The sequence below is a fragment of the Schistocerca cancellata genome, chromosome 8, assembly GCF_023864275.1.
Source record: "Schistocerca cancellata isolate TAMUIC-IGC-003103 chromosome 8, iqSchCanc2.1, whole genome shotgun sequence".
Lineage (NCBI taxonomy): Eukaryota > Metazoa > Arthropoda > Insecta > Orthoptera > Acrididae > Schistocerca > Schistocerca cancellata.
Window position 1 is genome coordinate 554,872,722 of NC_064633.1, and position 24,248 is coordinate 554,896,969.

The 24,248-nt window shown below is 45.7% G+C and overlaps 1 protein-coding gene and 2 non-coding genes across 3 annotated transcripts in view; 1 reads left to right on the top strand and 2 right to left on the bottom strand.

Annotated features, from left to right (window-relative positions):
* Positions 1 to 11,151: 11,151 nt before the first annotated feature.
* Positions 11,152 to 24,248, bottom strand: part of LOC126094598 (beta-1,3-galactosyltransferase 1-like) — a 38,555-nt gene continuing 25,458 nt past the window's right edge. The window contains exon 3 of the mRNA XM_049909068.1: positions 11,152 to 13,229. Coding sequence (XP_049765025.1) covers positions 12,720 to 13,229 — 510 coding nt within the window. The 3' untranslated portion in view covers positions 11,152 to 12,719. The remainder of the gene's footprint in view (positions 13,230 to 24,248) is intronic.
* Positions 13,941 to 14,014, bottom strand: Trnat-ugu (transfer RNA threonine (anticodon UGU)). The gene has a single exon. It is a non-coding gene; the product is annotated as a tRNA-Thr (tRNA).
* Positions 14,291 to 14,364, top strand: Trnat-ugu (transfer RNA threonine (anticodon UGU)). The gene has a single exon. It is a non-coding gene; the product is annotated as a tRNA-Thr (tRNA).

Consider the following 24,248-nt stretch of genomic DNA (forward strand, 5'->3'; position numbering starts at 1 on the left):
CAGTATACTGCTGCATACATTTTCAATAAGCTGCCCCTCGAATTCCAAAATCTTAGCAGTACTCCACGCGCTTTCAAATCGAAACTGAAGAGTTTCCTCATGGGTCACTCCTATTATGTCGAAGAGTTCCTTGAAAAAATTAAGATGATTCTCATTGTATTGCTGATAGCGTTTGCTTAAACTTATGGACTGATTTTCTTTCAGGTTCATGAACATTTTTTTCTGTTATTACTTGTTATGTTGTAAGTTCATGTACTGACACGTTCCATGACCTTGGAGATTTGCTCCTCAATTTGGTCCTACGGAACTTGACATTTAAATAAATAAAATAAAATGGTTCAAATAGCTCTGAGCACTATGGGACTTAACATCTGAGGTCATCAGTCCCCTAGAACTTAGAACTACTTAAACCTAACTAACCTAAGGACATCACACACATCCATGCCTGAAGCACGATTCGAACCTGGGACCGTAGCGGTCGTGCGGTTCCAGACTGAAGCGCCTAGAACCGCTCGACCACTTCGGCCGGCCCGCCGGTTCCGGGCTTGCGCCCATCTTCAGGGTATAAACACCTGAAGATGGGCGCAGGCCCGAAACCGTTGGTGTGACAAATAAATAACCTTATATTATGACTGGTAGCGGAAATTTTTCTACACCCTCATCATCTAATTTTTCTGAAACTTCAACCTTTTGTCTGTCTGTTCACGTACATCACATCTAGCGATTACCGTCCCATTCGGATAATTCCTCCGTGGTACGTTGCTTTTTTAGTCTTAGGGTGTATGTGGGAGAAAATTTGGCTAATAGCTTAAATGGCCCGCTATCGCAGTTAAAACTGACTGAGAAAAAAACGGAACCCCACATTATCATAGCACAACACAATTTTCTTTCTCATAGTCCGTTTTAATATTAAACCTACACGTTGTTTAAAAAGAGTCTGTATAGGCTATATCTGCATGTGTATTGAAGTATCGCGAAAAAATTTGAAGTCAGTCAGTGAAGAAATCTTCGAAATTTTTGGAAAGAACGGTAATCTGGATTAGCAATTCACGTAATAGCTGCGCCTCTAAATGACGATCTTAGGTATATATGGTCTGGAATAGTGAAGGAGTGCGTGAACTATTCTGCCTTTAACAACGCATCTCCAGTGGCAAACGATGGCACCTGATCAACGTGATATTCTATATACTATGAAAGATACGAATGACGTTAGGTGACAGACAAACATTCACTGTATCTACACACATGATGTGAAATTACTGAAATCCAAAGGCGAAGAAGCAGCTCTATTACGATGAGTGTAATCCCGAGTTGCAGCTCATTAACACTGTTATTAAATTTGTGTCGAAAGAACAATGAAATTTGTGTCGAAAGAACAATGAAATTTGCAGTCACCTTTATCAACGGCCGGCTTTAGTTTGAAAATTACTGGCCGCAGTGCTATCTTCCTAGAAAGTTACCACTAGGCAGTCTACCCATATCCATCAGCATTTGAAGAGGTTCTCCGACGCGTAGAGAGAGAGGGGGGACATGGGAGGGAGAGAGGGAGAATGTACGTTTGAAACACAACATTGTATGGTATTGAGACATGGACTGTGGGGAAAACAGAACAGAAGGAAATCAAAGACTTTCAAATGTGGTGCTACAGACCAATGTTGAAAATTAGGTAGACTGATAAGGTGCGCAATGAGGAAAAAAGTTCTACGCAGAAACGTGGAGGCAAGGAACATGTGGAAAACATTGACAAGAAGAAGGGACAGGATTGAAGGACTTCTTTTAAGACATCACGGAATAACTAGAGGCAGCTGCAGAGGGTAAAAACTAGAGGTGAGACAAAGATTGGAATACATCCGACAAATAATCGAAGACGTAGGGTGAAATTGATACTCTGACACTAAAAGAAAGGGTTATTACAAATGATTGAAGCGATTTCACAGCTCTACAATAACTTTATTATTTGAGATATTTTCACAATGCTTTGCACACACATACAAAAACTCAAAAAGTTTTTTTAGGCATTCACAAATGTTCGATCTGTACCCCTTTAGTGATTTGGCAGACATCATGCCGATAGTCAAGTTCCTCCCACACTCGGCGCAGCATGTCCCCATCAATGAGTTCGAAAGCATCGTTGCTGCGAGCTCGCAGTTCTGGCACGTTTCTTGGTAGAGGAGGTTTAAACACTGAATCTTTCACATAACCCCACAGAAAGAAATTGCATGGGGTTAAATCGGGAGAGCGTGGAGGCCATGACATGAATTGCTGATCATGATCTCCACCACGACCGATCCATCGGTTTTCCAATCTCCTGTTTAAGAAATACCGAACATCATGATGGAAGTGCGGTGGAGCACCATCCTGTTGAAAGATTAAGTCGGCGCTGTCGGTCTCCAGTTCTGGCATGAACCAATTTTCCGCGGGCTAAGCGCGAAACTTGACCGCACGCGTTCAACCGTTTCTTCGCTCACTGCAGGCCGACCCGTTGATTTCCCCTTACAGAGGCATCCAGAAGCCTTAAACTGCGCATACCATCGCCGAATAGAGTTAGCAGTTGGTGGATCTTTGTTGAACTTCGTCCTGAAGTGCCGTTGCACTGTTATGACTGATGTGAGTGCATTTCAAGCACGACATACGCTTTCTCGGCTCCTGTCGCCATTTTGTCTCACTGCGCTCTGGCGGCAGAAACCTGAAGTGCGGCGTCAGCCGAACAAAACTGAGTTTTTCTACGTATCTGTAGTGTGTCTTGACCATATGTCAATGAATGGAGCTACAGTGAATTTATGAAATCGCTTCAATCATTTGTAATAGCCCTGTATTGCTCTATGTAACAACACAAGTTTTCCGTTGTGCTACCCTCGAGATATTTGTCGACCATACAGGGTGTATCGCAAGTAATATCGAAACTAATAGACGTGAAAGTACACGATGGTAGAAGCAAAATCGTTCCGATAAACACGTGTGCGGAAACGAGACGTTTCTTCAGATTTGTAATAGCATTTGAGGGGTGGTCATACAAATAGTGAAAACTATACTTACCGCCGAAAGTTCGGTTCTGGATATTAGTCCTACATTTTGTTGTACTACCAGTATTGGTCGAAACAGTGTCACAGGTCCGCCCCAGTAGTTGCGCCACGGATTGCTATCAAAAGAGGCCCGGGTTCGTTTCCGGGCCGCGTCGGAGATTTTCTCCGCTCCGCGATTGAGTGCTGTGTTGTCCTTACGCTCGAATCGTCGTAACTGACTTTCCCCCGTTGAGATGGCAGTGTTGGCACATATCGAAAGCCAGTTATAAAATTAATGAATAAATAAAAACTGTGACTGGCAGAATATTTTGTGGTAGAACAGATTGGTCTGAAACCTGAGAGATACTTATGAACAGTTCCTACTTTCATGCAGTGCAAAATCGTGTTTGTCACAGAGAAGTAAGTTCCCACTGTGTCGCTACTTTCTATTTGTTTCATTTATCATTTTTCGGAAGCAATGTAGCTCGCAAGTTTCTGAGCCAATAGAATAGTCAGCAGGTTACGTCTCTTTCTTATCCTAGTAGTGTATGATACTTATCTCTAGCATTAATGGGTATTAATGTCATTTTCAAGCAAAAGTGCCCTTTGTATCTCTTCGTACAGTCATCAGAAAGTGAATGTTATCTAACCTTTCGAAGGGTAGACTGGTACCAGCCGCTGTGGAACATCGAAATAATGCGATGGTGAAAGTTGATCATTTGGGCCGAACTGGGACTCGAACCCTGATCTCCCGACTAACGCAAGGGGTTGCCCGAAGTTCCTCGTGCATCCAGACCAGCTTATCGTCCGATCCAAATTCTCAACTTGTCACACGGTAGCAGCGTCCACTGTCCATTCACCTACTTGCTCACAACGATATCAATATTCCTGTAAGCGGCTCAGACCCTGTTGTGCATCCGCATTAAATTGTCAAAGCAATTAACCATTAACAGCATCCTTAAGAGCTTAAATATGCGACAGCAGAATCTGCATTTGTGATCTTGCAAAGTAATTCAAATTTGTTTTTGATACATGGCAAATACAGTTTGCGTAAGGGTTAGACTTCTCGTAGATATTACATCGTAATGAAATTAACTACGAGTAAATTTTCCAGTATGGTATCATTTCTTAAGTGTTTTAACAGTTGCTCGATACAGAACATACCAGTATTTTTAGTTTCAGCTTTCATCCCTCAGTAATGCATAAAGTCAAATTCGCGATCAGGCCCAGACGACAGAATGTTGCCGACCGGTCCCTGTGTCACCCCCTGCCATGTTAAGTCATTCGGCTGTGGTACGGAGCGATTCTGTCAATAGACTGCTCACCTGACATCGGTTTTCCAGACATGGGGCTGCTACTTCTCATTCAAGCGGCTCCCCAGTTGGTATCACGAGGCTACGTGGACGCCGTTGCAATCCTCCCATCCACGAAACATCCCTGTGAGTACTAGGAATTGAACCCTGGTCACTATCCATATTAACTATTCCATATGATGTGTTATACATTGAAGAGCCAACGAAATTAGTACACCTGCCTAATACCGCGTAGGGCCGCCGCGAGCACGCAGAAGTGCCGCAACACGATGTGGCATGGACTCGACAAATGTCTGAAGTAGTGTTGGATGGAATTGGCACCGTGAATCATGCTGGGCTGTCCATAAATCAGTAAGAATACAAGGGGTTGGAGATGTCTTCTGAACAGCACGTTGCAACGTATTCCAGATACGCTCAATAATGTTTATGTCTGGGGAGCTTGGTGGCCAGAGTGTTCCTGGAGCCACTCTGTAGCAATTCTGGAAGTGTGAGGTGTCGCGTTGTCCTGCTGGAATTGCTCAAGTCCGTCGGAATACACAGTGGACATGAATGGATGCAGGTGATCAGACACGATGCTTGCGTACGTGTCACCTGTCAGAGTCGTATCTAGACGTATCAGGGGTCCCACGTCACTCCACCAGCACACGCCCCACACCATTACTGAGCCTCCACCAGCTTCAACAGTCCCCTGCTGACATGCAGGGTGCATGGATTCATGAGTTGTCTCCGTACACGTACACGTCCATCCGCTCGATGCAATTTGAAACGAGACTCGTCTGACCAGGCAACACGCCTCTAGTCATCACCAGTTCAATGTCGGTGTTGAAGGGCCCAAACGAAGTGTAAAGCTTTGTGTCGTGCAGTTATCAAGGGTACACGAGTGGGCCTTCGGCTCCGAAAGCCTATATCGATGATGTTTCGTTGAATGGTTCGCACGCTGACACTTGATGGTGGCCCAGCATTGAAATCTGCAGCAATCTGCGGAAGAGTTGCACTTTTGTCACATAGAAAGATTCGCTTCAGTCGTCGATGGTCCCGTTCTTGCAAGATCTTTTTCCAGCCGCAGAGATGTCGGAGATTTGATGTTTTAGCGAATTCGTGACATTCACGGGAAAATCTTCACTTCATCACTACCGCGGAGATGCTGTGTTCCATCGCTCGTGCGGCGACTATGACACCACGTTCAAACTCACTTAAATGATGGTAACTTGCCATTGCAGCAAGAGTCACCGATCTAACAACAGCGCCAGACACTTCTTGTCTCATAAGCGTTGCCGACCGCAGCGCCGTATTCTGCGTGTTTATGTATCTCTGTATTTGAATATGCATACCTACACCAGTATCTTTGGCACTTCATTGTATTTACTATACTACCTTTTATTTAAACTGAGAAAACTTTCACTTGCAGGAAGCAACATTTTGCATTTTTCATTGTTTCTAATTCCTTTCTCAGTCAGTTACTGAACAACTATCTTCCTTTCCTCAGTTATTTCTTTTTTTTCCATTTTTTTCCATTCACAGTGCACATATAAACTTCAGAATGTACGACTGTAGGAGACTGAATGGAATGTGGATGATGATGATGATGATTGGTTTGTGGGGCGCTCAACTGCGTGGTTATCAGCGCCCGTACAATTACCCAATCTTTGCTCAGTCCAATTTCGCCACTTTCCGGGATGATGATGAAATGATGAGGACAACACAAACACCCAGTCATCTCCAGGCAGGTGAAAATCCCTGACCCCGCCGGGAATCGAACCCGGGACCCCGTGCTCGGGAAGCGAGAACGCAACCGCGAGACCACGAGCGGCGGACTGAATGGAATGTGTTTGGAGCAGTAAGTGACCATGGCCTAATCGAAGGAAACAGACAGTAAGATTGGTATTCGCTCTGTGTGATTTTGTGAAACTACTGAAATACCACCTCACTGAGGAAGACTGGGATTGAAACCAACCAACCATGCCCACGTAAATCGAGTATCAAACAAATGTGATGGTACCTCATTAATATTTTTCATCTCAGCTCTCTCTCTCTCTCTCTCTCTCTCTCTCTCTCTCTCTCTCTCCCCTCACTCACACACACACACACACACACACACACACACACACACACACACACACACACACTGTGTGTGTTCTGTCTCTCCCCTTTTTCCACGAAATGTAATTACACTTGACATGAATGTGAAAGAAACTGCCGGCCGGTGTGGCCGTGCGGTTAAAGGCGCTTCAGTCTGGAACCGCGTGACCGCTACGGTCGCAGGTTCGAATCCTGCCTTGGGCATGGATGTGTGTGATGTCCTTAGGTTAGTTAGGTTTAATTAGTTCTAAGTTCTAGGCGACTGATGACCTCAGAAGTTGAGTCGCATAGTGCTCAGAGCCATTTGAACCATTTTGAAAGAAACTGATGGAAAAAAATTGCAATACCAAAAATGTAGAGCAATGAAATTTCGGGAATACATTCATCTAATTAACATGTTTAAGTTATGAACACTACAAATTCACAGGTTAATGTAAGCGCGAGATACGCGACTGTAAATGTGAAATATGGTTCATTAATAACCGGGGTAACCGTCAGAACGCTGAATGCAAGCATACCCCCAACGTGCACGCATTGTGTTGCATAGGTGTTGGATGTCAGTTTGTGGAATGGAGTTCCATGCCACTTGCACTTGGTCAGTCAATACAGGTACAGTAAAGGCTGTTTGTAGACGGCGCTGGAGTTGTCAGATGATGTCCCTTATGTGCTCGATTGGAGACAGACCTGTTGATTGGGCAGGCCAACGCAACAAGTCGACACTCCGCAGAGCAAGTTGGGTTACAACAGTGGTGTGTAGGCGAGCGTTGTCCTGTTTTAAACACCCCCTGGAGTGTGTAGTAGGACGAAATTGAAGCGTCACCCATCCACCAGTGTCAGCCCAGTTTGCAGGTGAATATAAGTTTAATTTAGTTTTGTTTATGTATTTTTGTAATATTTTGCAATGGTTGTGAATTGCCTAAAGTTTTGTATTTTTTTTATGTTTCACGTACGGAGAGGGCGGCGCAACGAACGGAGACAGCATCTTCGCTGCCGGGACCAGAGAGAAAACTGCTGGCCACTATACGTCGCGGGTCGACAGCCAAAGAGCAACAGAAGATCCTGGAACCGAGTTGTTGCGTCGTGCTTCTAAAAATTGATAAATGAAAATATATGTAATTTTTTGTACAACAATGATATCATAGGAAGTTTAATCTTATTGAAAATGTTAGTTTTCTCTCGTCGAGGCTCAGGTTCACGTCTGTATGTAGGAAGATAATAAACTGGTGGATGCTATTAAAGTTGAAATACGTGTTCTGAGGATTTATTTATGAAGAATTATGTGAATGAATTAATAATATATTTGACGAGATTATTGAATTTTGACAGTGTTCATCGCGACTTTGAATCTCAAGGTTTATTTAATGTGGTTCTAATATCGATTAAATCAAGATAAAGTGTATCAATATAATTTCTGAGGAGAAACAAACGACGTCAAAAATTGAAAAAGTTTACGAAAACCAATTGGCCCGAGTGACGTAATTCTGTGCATACGACTCAAATTATGTTTTACAGTTTCGTTCAAGAACCATTCTGAGAATTTAAAAAGAATATAAATAATGTTGAAGTGGGTTGTAACTGACGTAGGTGACGAAGTCTACACATGGTCATATGTCGAAAGAAAATCATTTATAAAGAAACTTACGTCGTTACACTACAAGTGCTGTTCATGAATGACGGCACAACAGATCGAATCACCAGACTGACGCACAAATTTGCAGTCACGGCGTGCGGGATAACCACAGGAGTGCTCCTGCTGTCATACGAAATGGCACCCCAGACCATAACTCCAGGTGTATGGTCAATGTGTCTAGCACACAGACAGGTTTATCGTTGGGCCTCAACTGGCGTCGTCTTAACCAACAAGCGGCCATCGTCACTGGCACCGAGACAGAACCACTTTTCATCAGGAAACACAACAGAACTGCACTCTGCCCTCCAATGAGCTCTCGCTTGACACCACTCAAGTACCAAATGGTGGTGCGTTGGTGGCTGTGGAACGCTCGCTAAAAGGTGTCTGGTGCAGAGCTTGTAACATTATGTGATTGCCTTATCATTTTAAATCATTCACTAATCGAGCAGTCGCTCGGCAACAGCTACAGTTAGCAAATAATGTTGCGAGAATGTAAAAGGTGAACGACCTGTGACGTAACTTGTGTATTGTCGAAGCGCCGTCAGAGATGCAGTGAGTTACTGACTTTGAAAACCGCGGCGCGAAAAACGGACAGAAGAAGAACACTTTTATACATTTTGAGGTACGAGATATTCTCGATGAACAGTTACTCATTCTTCTCTTGTCTCCTGTAACTTGTGTCGGACGCGCATGTCTTGCCACCGTATATATTGTTAAAAATAATATTGTTCTAGTGTAAAGTAAATGTGTAATACTGAAAGCGCCTAGCAGTAGATTTATTGTGCGACGTGTATGTGAAAACGTCAAAGGAATTGTTTTCATTAAGAGGAGTGCCAGTCAAAACGGCATCCATGTTAAATCCTTCATTGCAGTGTAAGTTCGTCTATTAATTGACATAAATTCAGAGTTAAATGGAACTGGTGTATGGACTATTCATTTACTATAGAATCTATGTCTCACTTCTTCATGAAATTATTTAATTTTCTATGTGTTTCTGCCAAATAGAGTGTTCACAGTCACGAATTCTTTCGTCGAGTTTGGACGGAAGTTGCATGCGGCGAAATATTTTCTCCGCGCCATATTCTACTGGTAAATGCATGATAAACTACGGTCCCTTAGGAAATTCATGTTGAGCTATCCAGAAATAATTATATTTTGAATAGGCATTTACTCTCCTCTGCAATGCAACTTCCGACTGATCAGACGATCCAACAAGAAACAGCCGCACACGGTCGGCGTTCGCAAATGTGTTTCCACCGCTGATTATAGCTATATGTTACAGCACAAAAGTAACATATTGTTATAATTAGAGACTACGAACGGGGACATTTATAACTGTATGTTTATGTATACACATTACGTAAACATATCGTTATAAGCTGTCCTTGAAGAAACCCATTTGTAACGTTTCGTTGTGTCACTGTGGTGCCAACTGGTGCCCAGTTTGCTGGTGCAGAAGCAGTATGATGCACCAGAGCCACGCCCCTAACACGACGCTCTTCCCTCTCGGCAGTGCCACGTGGCCGTCCAGAGCCCAGTCTTCTCGTGCCCAGCACAGCCGGCAATTTTTTACAGTTGCTATTAGCGCCCAGTCTGTTTGCAACATCTTAGAAGGAACATGTAGCTTCTCGTAGCCCTATTAAACCACCACGTTTGGATTTCGTGAGTTGTTGCTAATGGCGTCTTTGTTACCTAAAAGGCATTCTTGACTGAAATCATTTCACCACGTCCTGTCTCGACGGTGAATAACGCTCACGACCGTTACAGCCTGTACAGGGTTATTACAAATGATTGAAGCGATTTCACAGCTCTACAATAACTTTATTATTTGAGATATTTTCGTAATGCTTTACACACACAACACACATACAAAAACTCAAAAAGTTTTTTTAGGCATTCATTCACAAATATTCGATATGTGCTCCTTTAGTGATTCGGCAGACATCAAGCCGATAATCAAGTTCCTCCCACACTCAGCGCAGCATGTCCCCATCAACGAGTTCGAAAGCATCGTTGATGCGAGCTCTCAGTTCTGGCACGTTTCTTGGTTGAGGAGGTTTAAACACTATCTTTCACATAACCCCACAGAAAGAAATCGCATGGGGTTAAGTCGGGAGAGTGTTGAGGCCATGACACGAATTGCTGATCATGATCTCCACCACGACCGATCCATCGGTTTTCCAATCTCCTGTTTAAGAAATGCCGAACATCATGATGGAAGTGCGGTGGAGCACCATCCTGTTGAAAGATGAAGTCGGCGCTGTCGGTCTCCAGTTGTGGCATGAGCCAATTTTCCGCGGGCTACGCGCGAAACTTGACCGCACGCGTTCAACCGTTTCTTCGCTCACTGCAGGCCGACCCGTTGATTTCCCCTTACAGAGGCATCCAGAAGCTTTAAACTGCGCATACCATCGTCGAATGGAGTTAGCAGTTGGTGGATCTTTGTTGAACTTCGTCCTGAAGTGTCGTTGCACTGTTATGACTGACTGATGTGAGTGCATTTCAAGCACGACATACGCTTTCTCGGCTCCTGTCGCCATTTTGTCTCACTGCCCTCTCGAGCACTCTGACGGCAGAAACCTGAAGTGCGGCTTCAGCCGAACAAAACTTATGAGTTTTCTACGTATCTGTAGTGTGTTGTGACCATATGTCAATGAATGGAGCAACAGTGAATTTATGAAATCGCTTCAATCATTTGTAATAGCCCTGTATTTATAGCAAACTTTATTTGTATCCTCACAGTGGCGCTACTAGCGGCTGTCTTGTGCGACTGGCGCGAAATCTGAAGAGGCGTCGTCTGTTTGATGTAGAAAAATGCCTACCAAATTTCGTTTGTGTAGCAGAGCTCCTTCGTGGTATTGCGATTCTTTCCCGTGAGTGTACAAAAAAGTGTGTGTGAAATCACATGGGACTTAACTGCTATGGTCATCAGTCCCTAAGCTTACACACTACTTAACCTAAATTATCCTAAGTACAAACACACAAACCCATGCCCGATGGAGGACTCGAACCTCCGCGTGGACCAGCCGCACAGTCTATGACTGCAGCACCTCAGACCGCTCGGATAATCCCGCGCGGCGTGAGTGTGCATTCGAAAGGACTTGCAAATTACTTGCACGAGGTACTGTTATTTTTAATTGTTTATTTTTGCTTTGCTCCACAACGAAGAGCAGACATTGTTACCTAGAACACATAGAAAAACATAACGTCGACACTATCACTTCACATTTATGATAAACATCAATGAAATTCATCATGATTAATAACAATAAATAGAAAAATATGTTGCAACAATACACTGCTTCAATTTTCTTGTCTTGATCAATCAGGATCACATATTGTGAAAAATTAAGTGTTGAAAAAAATTTGTTCATCAATTGACCTTTAACAATTAGACGATAAATATTATTTTTAAAAATGATACCAGAAAGAGTCACTGCAGAGAACTATCCACAAGTAAGACATCAACTCTGTTTATGTCCGTGTTAAGAAAACGTGAAAATCTCTCTTAAGTACGAACACCAAGGGTGGGTAAAATTTGTGCGAACTATTGACACCGTCGGAACACTGAATCACCAGATATTGTCCGAGTCATAAAGAGCTAAGTCTTACTTTACAGATGTCTCAGTGCCGTGAGATCACAAGATACCAGCCAATACAGGGAGAGTTTAAACACAGTTACTTTTGAATATCCTGTGAGCAGCTGTCTTCACACTTCAAATACTCTGTAAACGAGTCAGCACACCAAGTGATGCATACATTTTTTCTGTGGTTATCGAGGACCCACAGTAAATGGTCAGCTAAGTGAGAGCATTAGACACTCACAAGTAGCCTTCCGAGGTGTTCGAAGTTCACGCAAAACGAGTCTGTCACACGAGATGTCTGTGGGGATGAACGTTGATCATCGACATGTCACCACGCCAAGTGCTATAGATAACGTCAGAAATTGCCATATGGCGAGTTCAGCAACCAATCAGTACAGTGCTCGCTCTGGACACTGTCAGCAGTCTTTAGGGGAACAGAACTAAGGTGCAGCATACCAGAGCCAGTTGCTCGTCAGATCGACGTCACGATTCACAGTCCACATCGATGATCTGGAGGCAGCTTGCACCATCAATTGATCAGAACGAGCGCTGTATGTACTATCGGAAATAACCATCTCGAAGGGTTCAGCAACAAACGAGCATACTGCATGCTCTGGACATTGTTGGCTGCAGAGCTGCAGTGCACGGATGGTCAGGAGGAGGACCAGCTGATGCAGATGTCAACGGCAGAATTCAGTCCCAAGTCGACGACCCGAATTAGTCGAGCAGCCAGCAGAGCAACATAAACACTATAGACGCACTCAGAAACTGACATCTCAGGAGTTCAGCAGTGAGTGACTACATGCTCTAGCGACTGCCAACAATCTCCTGGAGCACAAGTCTGGAGTGATCGCCAGAAGAAGACGTCTCACCTCCAGAGGCCTACTTCATCAGCTACAACGTTCCACATCGACCATCCTTATATTGGTCAGCAGTCAGCATAGCACCACTGGTGGTGCTGTAGACACACTTAGATATTTCAATTTGAGAAGTTCAGCAACGAGTCAACACAGCATGTGACAGTTGCATCGACTGTCAGCTGGGGGGGGGGGGGAGGGGGGGGTCAGGACTAGGGCACACCGATCACCGGAGGAAGACCCGTCTCCCGACGTCACCACTCACGTCCCTGGTCAATAATGCCGAGGCGGTCGAGCAACCAGCAGAGGCCGGCCGGCGGCCTGGAGGCGGTGTCCCAGATGGCGCGGATCTCGCGGGCGGTGAGGCTGCCGGTGGAGAGCGAGGCGCGCGCCAGACACGGCCTGGTCAGCCAGAGCAGCGACGGGAAGACGTCGAGGCCGGGCACGTGGTGGCGCGCCAGCCCTGCGGCGTCAGCGGCCACGCCCGTCGTCAGGACGTCCTCCAGCGGCAGCAGGGGCGTCTTCAGGGCGGCGCGCAGCAGCGGCCGCAGCGCGGAGCCCGCCACGGCGTAGCTGGGCCCCGACAGGTACTCGGGCAGCGCGTCCTCCGGGTACAACCAGCGCGGCACGTACCACTTGTGGCTCGGCGAGCGGAAGGGCGCGGGCCGGCGCAGCAGCCGCCCCACCAGCGGCCACCCCCGCTCCGCCGCCCCCGCCAGCACGCGGGACAGCGCGCGCACGTTGAGCACCACGTCGTCGTCCACCTGCAACAGTTCACAGATGCACTTGCTGGCGCTTGCTTCCATCTGTAGGGAAGCAGCCTACTCACGCTGTAGTAAATTCACATCAGTTTCCATTGTGTGCCAGCCATTTGCTGTAACTAGCTCTGACGTCATAAATGTTCCGCAATACCTTAAAAATCAAGCAAATGACCTAAAACTTTTCTAGCATGTCAGGAATAATACTAAATTAATGTGTGTTAAATATCAGTTCGATAACTTCAGCCATTTTCGAACTGATATTTAACACACATTAATTTAGTATTATTCCTGACATGCTAGAAAAGTTTTAGGTCATTTGCTTGATTTTTAAGGTATTGCGCAACATTTATGACGTCAGAGCTAGTTACAGCAGACTGGCTGGCACACAATGGAAACTGATGTGAATTTACTACAGCGTGAGTAGGCTGCTTCCCTACACATCGACGCTGAAGAATGGCATGACAAGGTTTAACACACCGACAACGAATCTTACTGGCAGAGATATCAGACCTACGTTGTGTTTTTATTGGCTTCACTACCTGATTAGCCACAATTGCCTGGTTAGGTACTTTTATTTTACTAAGATGCTATCTGTTCTTTCGGACATGTCCGACATGTGACCGAGCAGCTCATTAGAATGAAATTACAATGAAATGAACACCCTTAGCTGCTTACAGGCGTTGACGTACGTCAACGGAGACAGATGGAAATGTGTGCCCCGACCGGGACTCGAACCCGGGATATCCTGCTTACATGGCAGACGCTCTATCCATCTGAGCCACCGAGGACACAGTGGATACCGCGACTGTAGGGACAAGTCCGAAAGAACAGATACCATCTTAGTGAAATATATAGTTAAGGCTCACCGGCCACTTTACTATCTTCTTCTTCTGTGCGAATGCACAAACAGTGCCCGAACTCTTACCGGAATCGGCAACGCGCCGCGAGTACTGAGTATAATGGGCGGGGGCACTACGAATGTAGTGCGGGACAATACGTTGAGAATGTGGGTTTCGCGGGAGGCGTGCCAGAGATAAATCCCTGCAGTCGCGCTATGTACTGTGTCCTCGGTGGCTCAGATGGATAGAGCGTCTGCCATGTAAGCAGGATATCCCGGGTTCGAGTCCCGGTCGGGGCACACGATTTCGTCTGTCCCTCTTGACGTATGTCAACGCCTGTAAGCAGCTAAGGGTGTTCATTTCATTGTAAGTAGTTTTATGTCACCAGATTCCCACCCCTACCCAACGAGTAGGTGGTGTAATAAGAGGGTCACTCCAAAAGAAATGCACACTATTTTGTAAAAATACAGTTTTCATTCTGCACGTGTGAAAGTTTTACAGTGTGTAGATACACCCTTCCCGCTTGTTTTCAAATTTAGTTCAACCTGTTCCCGAGAGTGGCGCCATCACAGCATGTCTTCAAGATGGCTGCTACACTTTACGTTCGTCAGAAGCAACGTGCTGTCAAAGAATTCCTGTGCTGTGAAAACGAGACAGTGGGAAACATCCACAAGAGATTGAAAAAGGTGTATGGAGATGCTGCTGTCGATCGCAGTACAGTTAGTCAGTGGGCAAGCAGGTTACGTGATGAAAGCGGGCACGGCGATATTGAGGATTGTCCTCGCAGCGGCAGGCTCCAGACAATGTGCAGAGAGTTAACGAATTGGTGACTGCTGACACGCATCACGAATTGTCACGCTACGTCGGGATAGGGGCAGGAAGTATTTGTAGAATACTGAAAGTGATGGCGTTAAGAAAGGTTTGTGCCAGGTAGGTTCTCAGGATGTTGACAGTGGCTCACAAAGAAACAAGAAAAACGGTATGCAGCGAACTTTTGGAACAGTAAGAGAATGGTGGAGATGAATTTCTTAGAAGAATTGTGACAGGTGATGAAACATGGCTCCATCATTTTTCACCAGAGACGAAGAGACAATCAATGGAGTGGCATCATGCAAATTCACCCAAGGAAAAAAAATTCAAAACACACCTTCTGCTGGAAAAGTTACAGCTACCGTGTTTTTCGATTCTGAAGGACTCTTGCTTATGGACACCATGCCAAGTGGAACCACCACAAATACTGATGCATATGTGACGACACTGAAAAAACTTCAAGCTCGACTGAGTCGTGTTCGACCACATCGGCAAAAGTAGGATTTTTGCTGTTGCACGACAATGCATGGCCGCATATCAGTCAAAAAAACCATGGAAGCGATCACAAAACTCGGATGGACAACACTGAAACACCCGCCTTACAGTCCTGACCTGGCACCACGTGACTCATCTCTTTGGGAAACTGAAAGACTCTCGTCGTGGAACACGGTTTGAAGATGACTCCCTTGTGCACGCTGCCAAACAGTGGTTCCAACAGGCTGGTCCAGAATTTTACAGTGCGGGTATACAGGCGCTGGTTCCAAGATGGCGTAAAGCAGTTGAGAGGGATGGAAATTATGTGGAGAAATGAAAATATTGTTCCTAAAAGATGTATCTACACACTGTAAAACTTTCAAACATGTAGAATAAAAGATGGATTTAAAAAAAAAAGAGTGCATTTCTTTTGGAGTGACCCTCGTATCATCGGAACTGTCACCAGTCAGACAATAACCCATTAGCTATTTGCTCACACGGGGGGTGAGTCAGACCAATCCTCAGGATGCTACCATAGAGTAAGTGATATGTGTACCAAGTTTGGAAGAAATTCCCGAATGAATTTTCCCTCTACATCACGGTCACAAAGACACACCTCCCGCATATACACTCCTGGAAACGGAAAAGAGAACACATTGACACCGGTGTGTCAGACCCACCATACTTGCTCCGGACACTGCGAGAGGGCTGTACAAGCAATGATCACACGCACGGCACAGCGGACACACCAGGAACCGCGGTGTTGGCCGTCGAATGGCGCTAGCTGCGCAGCATTTGTGCACCGCCGCCGTCAGTGTCAGCCAGTTTGCCGTGGCATACGGAGCTCCATCACAACACTGGTAGCATGCCGCGACAGCGTGGACGTGAACCGTATGTGCAGTTGACGGACTTTGAGCGAGGGCGTATAGTGGGCATGCGGGAGGCCGGGTGGACGTACCGCCGAATTGCTCAACACGTGGGGCGTGAGGTCTCCACAGTACATCGATGTTGTCGCCAGTGATCGGCGGAAGGTGCACGTGCCCGTCGACCTGGGACCGGACCGCAGCGACGCACGGATGCACGCCAAGACCGTAGGATCCTACGCAGTGCCGTAGGGGACCGCACCGCCACTTCCCAGCAAATTAGGGACACTGTTGCTCCTGGGGTATCGGCGAGGACCATTCGCAACCGTCTCCATGAAGCTGGGCTACGGTCCCGCACACCGTTAGGCCGTCTTCCGCTCACGCCCCAACATCGTGCAGCCCGCCTCCAGTGGTGTCGCGACAGGCGTGAATGGAGGGACGAATGGAGACGTGTCGTCTTCAGCGATGAGAGTCGCTTCTGCCTTGGTGCCAATGATGGTGGTATGCGTGTTTGGCGCCGTGCAGGTGAGCGCCACAATCAGGACTGCATACGACCGAGGCACACAGGACCAACACCCGGCATCATGGTGTGGGGAGCGATCTCCTACACTGGCCGTACACCACTGGTGATCGTCGAGGGGACACTGAATAGTGCACGGTACATCCAAACCGTCATCGAACCCATCGTTCTACCATTCCTAGACCGGCAAGGGAACTTGCTGTTCCAACAGGACAATGCACGTCCGCATGTATCCCGTGCCACCCAACGTGCTCTAGAAGGTGTAAGTCAACTACCCTGGCCAGCAAGATCTCCGGATCTGTCCCCCATTGAGCATGTTTGGGACTGGATGAAGCGTCGTCTCACGCGGTCTGCACGTCCAGCACGAACGCTGGTCCAACTGAGGCGCCAGGTGGAAATGGCATGGCAAGCCATTCCACAGGACTACATCCAGCATCTCTACGATCGTCTCCATGGGAGAATAGCAGCCTGCATTGCTGCGAAAGGTGGATATACGCTGTACTAGTGCCGACATTGTGCATGCTCTGTTGCCTGTGTCTATGTGCCTGTGGTTCTGTCAGTGTGATCATGTGATTTATCTGACCCCAGGAATGTGTCAAAGTTTCCCCTTCCTGGGACAATGAATTCACGGTGTTCTTATTTCAATTTCCAGGAGTGTAATTACCAACATAAACTCCTAAACTTAAATAACATTAACAACAGTTCCTCAGAGGATTTACTTGATATACGAAACATCCAAAGAATGTCTGTGCACTGTCATTCTCACAGCAAAGGATAATACGTTCGTAGGTTCCATGCAACGTTTTTCGGAGCCTTGCTGGGGTATTTGTGTGAAAGCTTAACACCCAGTGTCTTTCGCGTCGTTAGTGGTATTGTAGCGGTTTTGTAGAACGATATCATTTATGAGCCGCCACCCCCCAACTGAATATCAAAGGTGGTGAAGTCTAGACTTCGTAGTAGCCTAGACACTACATGTGAGATATTCGCTGTGGAGGTTCCCAGCAGTTTTGATCTACCACGGAGTTTCCAGATTAACACACATTCATCTGCAGAGCGAAAATTCATTCTGGAAACAATCCTCGAGACTCTGGTTTACCATTATCTCCGCAGTATCCTTTCTTCCAGCAGCGCTAGCCCACAAGGCATACTGGAGAATTTCTGTCAAGATTGTAAAATAGGAGATGAGGCACTGGCGGAAGTAGAGCCGTGAAGGCGAGTTGTGAGTCGCACTTTGATAGCTTAATCTGTACAACACTGCCCACAAAAGGCCAAGTTACCAGGTTCTAGAGTCTCTCTGGCACAAGGTTGGTTCAAATTATTTGACATATATCCTTAGCGTGTCATCTCTGCCTATCCCACACCACTCCACCCCCACACTCATCCTTATGGGCCACTTGCCATTGGGCTACTGGATCTGTCATCAATTAGTCTAGCAATATCAAAATGACCCATTCACATAGTTTCCGAAAATTTTAACATACTAGAATAACGTCTATTCGAGCTCCACTCCCAGCTGTGCTAGGGATGGCTTGACCCTGACGCCAGTGTTTTTTCCAGAAAATAGGTCGGGTTTTGTACACGGATTGTTGATTTAGCTCAAAGTAGTTGTTCCGCAACTTCGTTGCATATTCTTTTCATCAAAATAAAGATCAGTCGTCAGCTGCACAAAAAATTTTAATTCCACTTTACTGGCTTTAACAGATTAAACTGTCATCTTCGGAAGCGTCTATCAGATGTCTGATGACAGACTAACCCGTTGGAAACGGTAAAGGGATTTTTTTTTCAGCTGACGAATGATTTTTATTTTCGTGAAAATGAAGTTTTCTGAACTTGCTCCAGGTGCTCTAGTGTCAAGCGGACTTTTCACCACCGTGCCACCCACATCCCTACAGTTAGAGGCGCTAACGTTGTCTTACCCCAAATTTTTCGTGTTTAGTAAACCACATATAAAGCAAATATGGATGAAATTTCTCCACAATTCCCAAAGCCACACTAAAATGTCACGTTTGGTACCCCACTCCCTCAAGGTCACGACTGTCTTAATTCTGTAGCGTATTTTCGGGCAGTAAGTCACATTCTTATCAAATTTGCCTGAAATAGCTACAAGTGTTCCAGAGCTATAATTACATGTCATCACTTTCCCATTCCAACCCCCACAAATATCAGCGACAGGCATGTGTAAACCCACGTTGCCTCCTCACTCTGCATCTACATCCATACTCCGCAAGCCATCTGACGGTGTGGGACGGAGGGTACTTTGAGTACCTCTATCGGTTCACCCTTCTGTTCCAGTCTCGTACTGTTCGTGGAAAGAAAGATTGTCGGTATGCCTCTGTGTGGGCTCTAATTTCTCTGATTTTATCCTCATGGACTCTTCGCGAGATATACGTAGGAGTGAGCAATATACTGCTTGACTCCTCGGTGAAGGTATGTTCTCGAAACTTCAACAAAACCCTGTACCGAGCTACTGAGCGTCTCTCATGGAGATTCTTCCACTGGAGTTATCTATCATCTCCTTGACGCTTTTGCGATTACTAAATGATCCTGTAATGAAGCGCGCTGTTCTCCGTTGGATCTTTTCTATCTATCAACCCTATCTGGTACGGATCCCACACTGGTGAGCAATATTCAAGCAGTGAGCGAACAAGTGTACTGTAACCTACTTCCTTTGTTTTCGGATTGCATTTCCTTAGGATTCTTCCAATGAAGCTCAGTCTGGCATCTGCTTTACCGACGATCAACTTTATATGATCATTCCATTTTAAATCACTCCTAATACCTACTCCCAGATAATTTACGGAATTAATTGCTTCCAGTTGCTGACCTGCTATATTGTAGCTAAATGATAAAAGATCTTTCTTTCTATGTATTCGAAGCACATTACACTTGTCTACGTTAAGATTCAATTTCCATTCCCTGCACCATGCGTCAATTCGTTGTAGATCCTCCTGCTTTTCAGCACAATTTTCCATTGTTACAACTCTCGATATACCACAGCATCATCTGCAAAAAGCCTCAGTGAACTTCCGATGTTATCCACAAGGTCATTTATGTATATTGTGAATAGCAACGGTCCTACGACACTCCCCTGCGGCACACCCGAAATCACTCTCACTTCGGAAGACTCCTCTCCATTGAGAATGACATGCTGCGTTCTGTTATCTAGGAACTCCTCAATCCAATCACACATTTGGTCTGATAGTCCATATGCTCTTACTTTGTTCATTAAACGACTGTGGGGAACTGTATCGAACGCCTCGCGAAAGTCAAGAACTCTAAGTTATGATAGGTGCAGCACTTTTTTTACTGGTAAATGGGCATCTTTAAGGTTTCATCCAAAGTCACTAAGCACGACAGTCCAGAAGTAGTCCGGAAATTCAATAAACGAACAAACAGAACAAGAAATTTAGTACCAACAGTAGTTTTTGTTAATGGCATAATGGTCACTGACCGCAAATATTTGCTTATTCAATTATCAATTTAGATAGTTTTAGTTATTTTCAGATTATCTAAATACGGAAGTGTGCATGTGTTATAAAATTGTACCTAATGAGGGGCTATCAACTTGAATAAGCAGTGTCATAATACACACACACATTACAAAGTTAGGAAAACCTAACTGTTGAAACGTCCCCTTTGAACAATTATACATGACTGTGCTTAAACCGACACACAATATTTTTAGCGCAACGCAATCTGACTTTCAAAAATCCCTACAAAAGAATGGCCCTGACTAACATTAACCTATACCAATCACAAATCACTTACCTCACAAAAATCTTCGTTACTCGAACTACTGTAATACAGCGAGCGCCACTACTGCCAGCTAAATAAAAGATTCAAACTACTAAAGGCACTAACTACTGACAGGCATAGTTAGCAAATGAAAGATTATAATAGAGAACAAACAATTTATTTACCTCAATAGTGTTCAAAGGTCATAATGTATATAACAGTTCATGATATCCAGTATTACAAATTTCAAAACTCCGGCATCTCTCTCCTCACATCCACCACTGCTGGCGGCTCACCACCAACTGCGCAACGCTACGCGCTGTTCACATCCAGCTGCCCAACACTACAATGGCAGACAACAATGCAAACTAGTCACAGACTGCACACAGCACAGCCAGTGAGTTTTCATACGGAGCGCTACGTGGCGTTACCAATAAGAAAACCTAAACAGCCTACTTACACTGTGCTCATGAAGTCAACAGACAAAGCTATTGAAATATGTATCCATAAATGATATTGTCACATGAATTAAAATAATGATAAAATAGTAATCACACACGTCCCGTAATGTCAGGTCGTCGCTTGGGTTCTGCGCCTACAACAGCGGTGCAAACAGCTGACTGTCGTGGTCGCTAGATGTTGAAAGCAACGTATCAAATCGCTATTTTGTTTATTGGACAAGTTATGGACTACTTGTAGGCATTACCTTTTATAATATTTAAGGTAGTTCATGAACATACTTTTGTTTAGCCTAGGAGCGTTTACTATTTTTTTTACTAGTTTTATCCTTCGGTTCCCCATTTTCATTGTCTCTCGACTCCATGCCGCCAGCTGTTAGCCGTATCTGGTTCTGGCATGCTCGCTAAGCCCGAGACTTTTTTTATCGTTTGACAAGGTGCTGAATAACGTAACTGTATTGCGAACAGCACACACATTTATTTGCAGCTACATTCCAGAATTTAAACTGGTATCTCCATTTGACTCCTGTTATAACTCTAGCTCCATTTTAATTGCAATTTTACCGAGCGAGGTGGCGCAGTGGTTAGCACACTGGACTCGCATTCGGGAGGACGACGGCTCAATCCCGTCTCCAGCCATCCTGATTTAGGTTTTCCGTGATTTCCCTAAATCGTTTCAGGCGAATGCCGGAATGGTTCCTTTGAAAGGGCACGGCCAATTTCCTTCCTCATCCTTCCCTAACCCGAGCTTGCGCTCCGTCTCTAATGACCTCGTTGTTGACGGGACGTTAAACACTACTAACCTAACCTAATTGCAATTTATGTATTATGTTTAGTTGTATGCGTACGTAGTCAACGATTACATTTTTAGCTTCGCGCCGTTGCGAACTGTGTTTGGCCAACGGCATCTAGCGACCACGCCCCGTCACCTGATTGCACCGGTGTTGTAAGCACGGCATACAAGCAACGACACGAGTTAACGGGAGATGTAAGGTCACTATCTTATCATGATTTCATGTGACAATACCAACTGTCTCTGTTGATACATTGTGTACGTGGGCCAGCGGCTCGTCAAATATTTAACAAGCAAATATTTAACAAACAGCAGTACAAGTTAAAAAGTTATTTTATTTTTGCTACGAGTTTTGGCAATTCAATATGCTATCTTCAGGCCCCGTATGCACCTCTAAAAAATTATCGATATTGGCATACTGAGGCTGTATTTTTGATGTCGTGAATTCTCAAGTGCTTCCTTCTAAGACTTGACTTCAACTCAAAATACCAATTATAGATACATTTTTTAATCTCTTTCTTTGCTAACTTTATGAAGACAAGACAAGTATTTTTTCTAACTTTACGGTCTTTGTATATTATGATACTGCTTATTACAGTGTATAGGCTAGAATTAAGTACATTTGTATAACATATACATACTTCTGTATGTATATCAATCTGAAGATGATCAAAGCTATCGAACTGTTAATTGAAGAAACAAATATTTGCTATCACTGACTGTTGTGACATTTATAAAACTTTCAGAACACTGGATCGCTGTCACCTTCACAGTGACCTGTAACTCCTCAACAACGGTAATATTAATAGCTGGGTAAGTGGTTGGACGTTTATAGTAAGTTTGTAATATCAGAAAGTAGTAGCATTAGTTACTTTTGAATACATCGTGGGAGCAGACAGTGATCAATATTATTGCTAATAGTTACTATTATAATGAGTCTTGATCACAAATTTATTTATTCTGGTAACCGGTTTCGACGACGCCTGTGGTCCTATTCAGACCAAAATGCTGTATGAGCAGGAGCCGCCTCCTGGTGGTTAATCACTGCTCGAAGGTGATTTACCACCAAGAGGAGGCTCCTGCTCATACAGCATTTTAGTCTGAAGATGACCTCAGGCGTGGTCGAAACCGGTTACCACAATAAATAAATTTGTGATCAAGACTGATTTTAATAGTAACTATTAGTTGTACTGGTATTGTAGTACACTCCTGGAAATGGAAAAAAGAACACATTGACACCGGTGTGTCAGACCCACCATACTTGCTCCGGACACTGCGAGAGGGCTGTACAAGCAATGATCACACGCACGGCACAGCGGACACACCAGGAACCGCGGTGTTGGCCGTCGAATGGCGCTAGCTGCGCAGCATTTGTGCACCGCCGCCGTCAGTGTCAGCCAGTTTGCCGTGGCATACGGAGCTCCATCGCAGTCTTTAACACTGGTAGCATGCCGCGACAGCGTCGACGTGAACCGTATGTGCAGTTGACGGACTTTGAGCGAGGGCGTATAGTGGGCATGCGGGAGGCCGGGTGGACGTACCGCCGAATTGCTCAACACGTGGGGCGTGAGGTCTCCACAGTACATCGATGTTGTCGCCAGTGGTCGGCGGAAGGTGCACGTGCCCGTCGACCTGGGACCGGACCGCAGCGACGCACGGATGCACGCCAAGACCGTAGGATTCTACGCAGTGCCGTAGGGGACCGCACCGCCACTTCCCAGCAAATTAGGGACACTGTTGCTCCTGGGGTATCGGCGAGGACCATTCGCAACCGTCTCCATGAAGCTGGGCTACGGTCCCGCACACCGTTAGGCCGTCTTCCGCTCACGCCCCAACATCGTGCAGCCCGCCTCCAGTGGTGTCGCGACAGGCGTGAATGGAGGGACGAATGGAGACGTGTCGTCTTCAGCGATGAGAGTCGCTTCTGCCTTGGTGCCAATGATGGTCGTATGCGTGTTTGGAGCCGTGCAGGTGAGCGCCACGATCAGGACTGCATACGACCGAGGCACACAGGGCCAACACCCGGCCTCATGGTGTGGGGAGCGATCTCCTACACTGGCCGTACACCACTGGTGATCGTCGAGGGGACAGTGAATAGTGCACGGTACATCCAAACCGTCATCGAACCCATCGTTCTACCATTCCTAGACCGGCAAGGGAACTTGCTGTTCCAACAGGACAATGCACGTCCGCATGTATCCCGTGCCACCCAACGTGCTCTAGAAGGTGTAAGTCAACTACCCTGGCCAGCAAGATCTCCGGATCTGTCCCCCATTGAGCATGTTTGGGACTGGATGAAGCGTCGTCTCACGCGGTCTGCACGTCCAGCACGAACGCTGGTCCAACTGAGGCGCCAGGTGGAAATGGCATGGCAAGCCGTTCCACAGGACTACATCCAGCATCTCTACGATCGTCTCCATGGGAGAATAGCAGCCTGCATTGCTGCGAAAGGTGGATATACACTGTACTAGTGCCGACATTGTGCATGCTCTGTTGCCTGTGTCTATGTGCCTGTGGTTCTGTCAGTGTG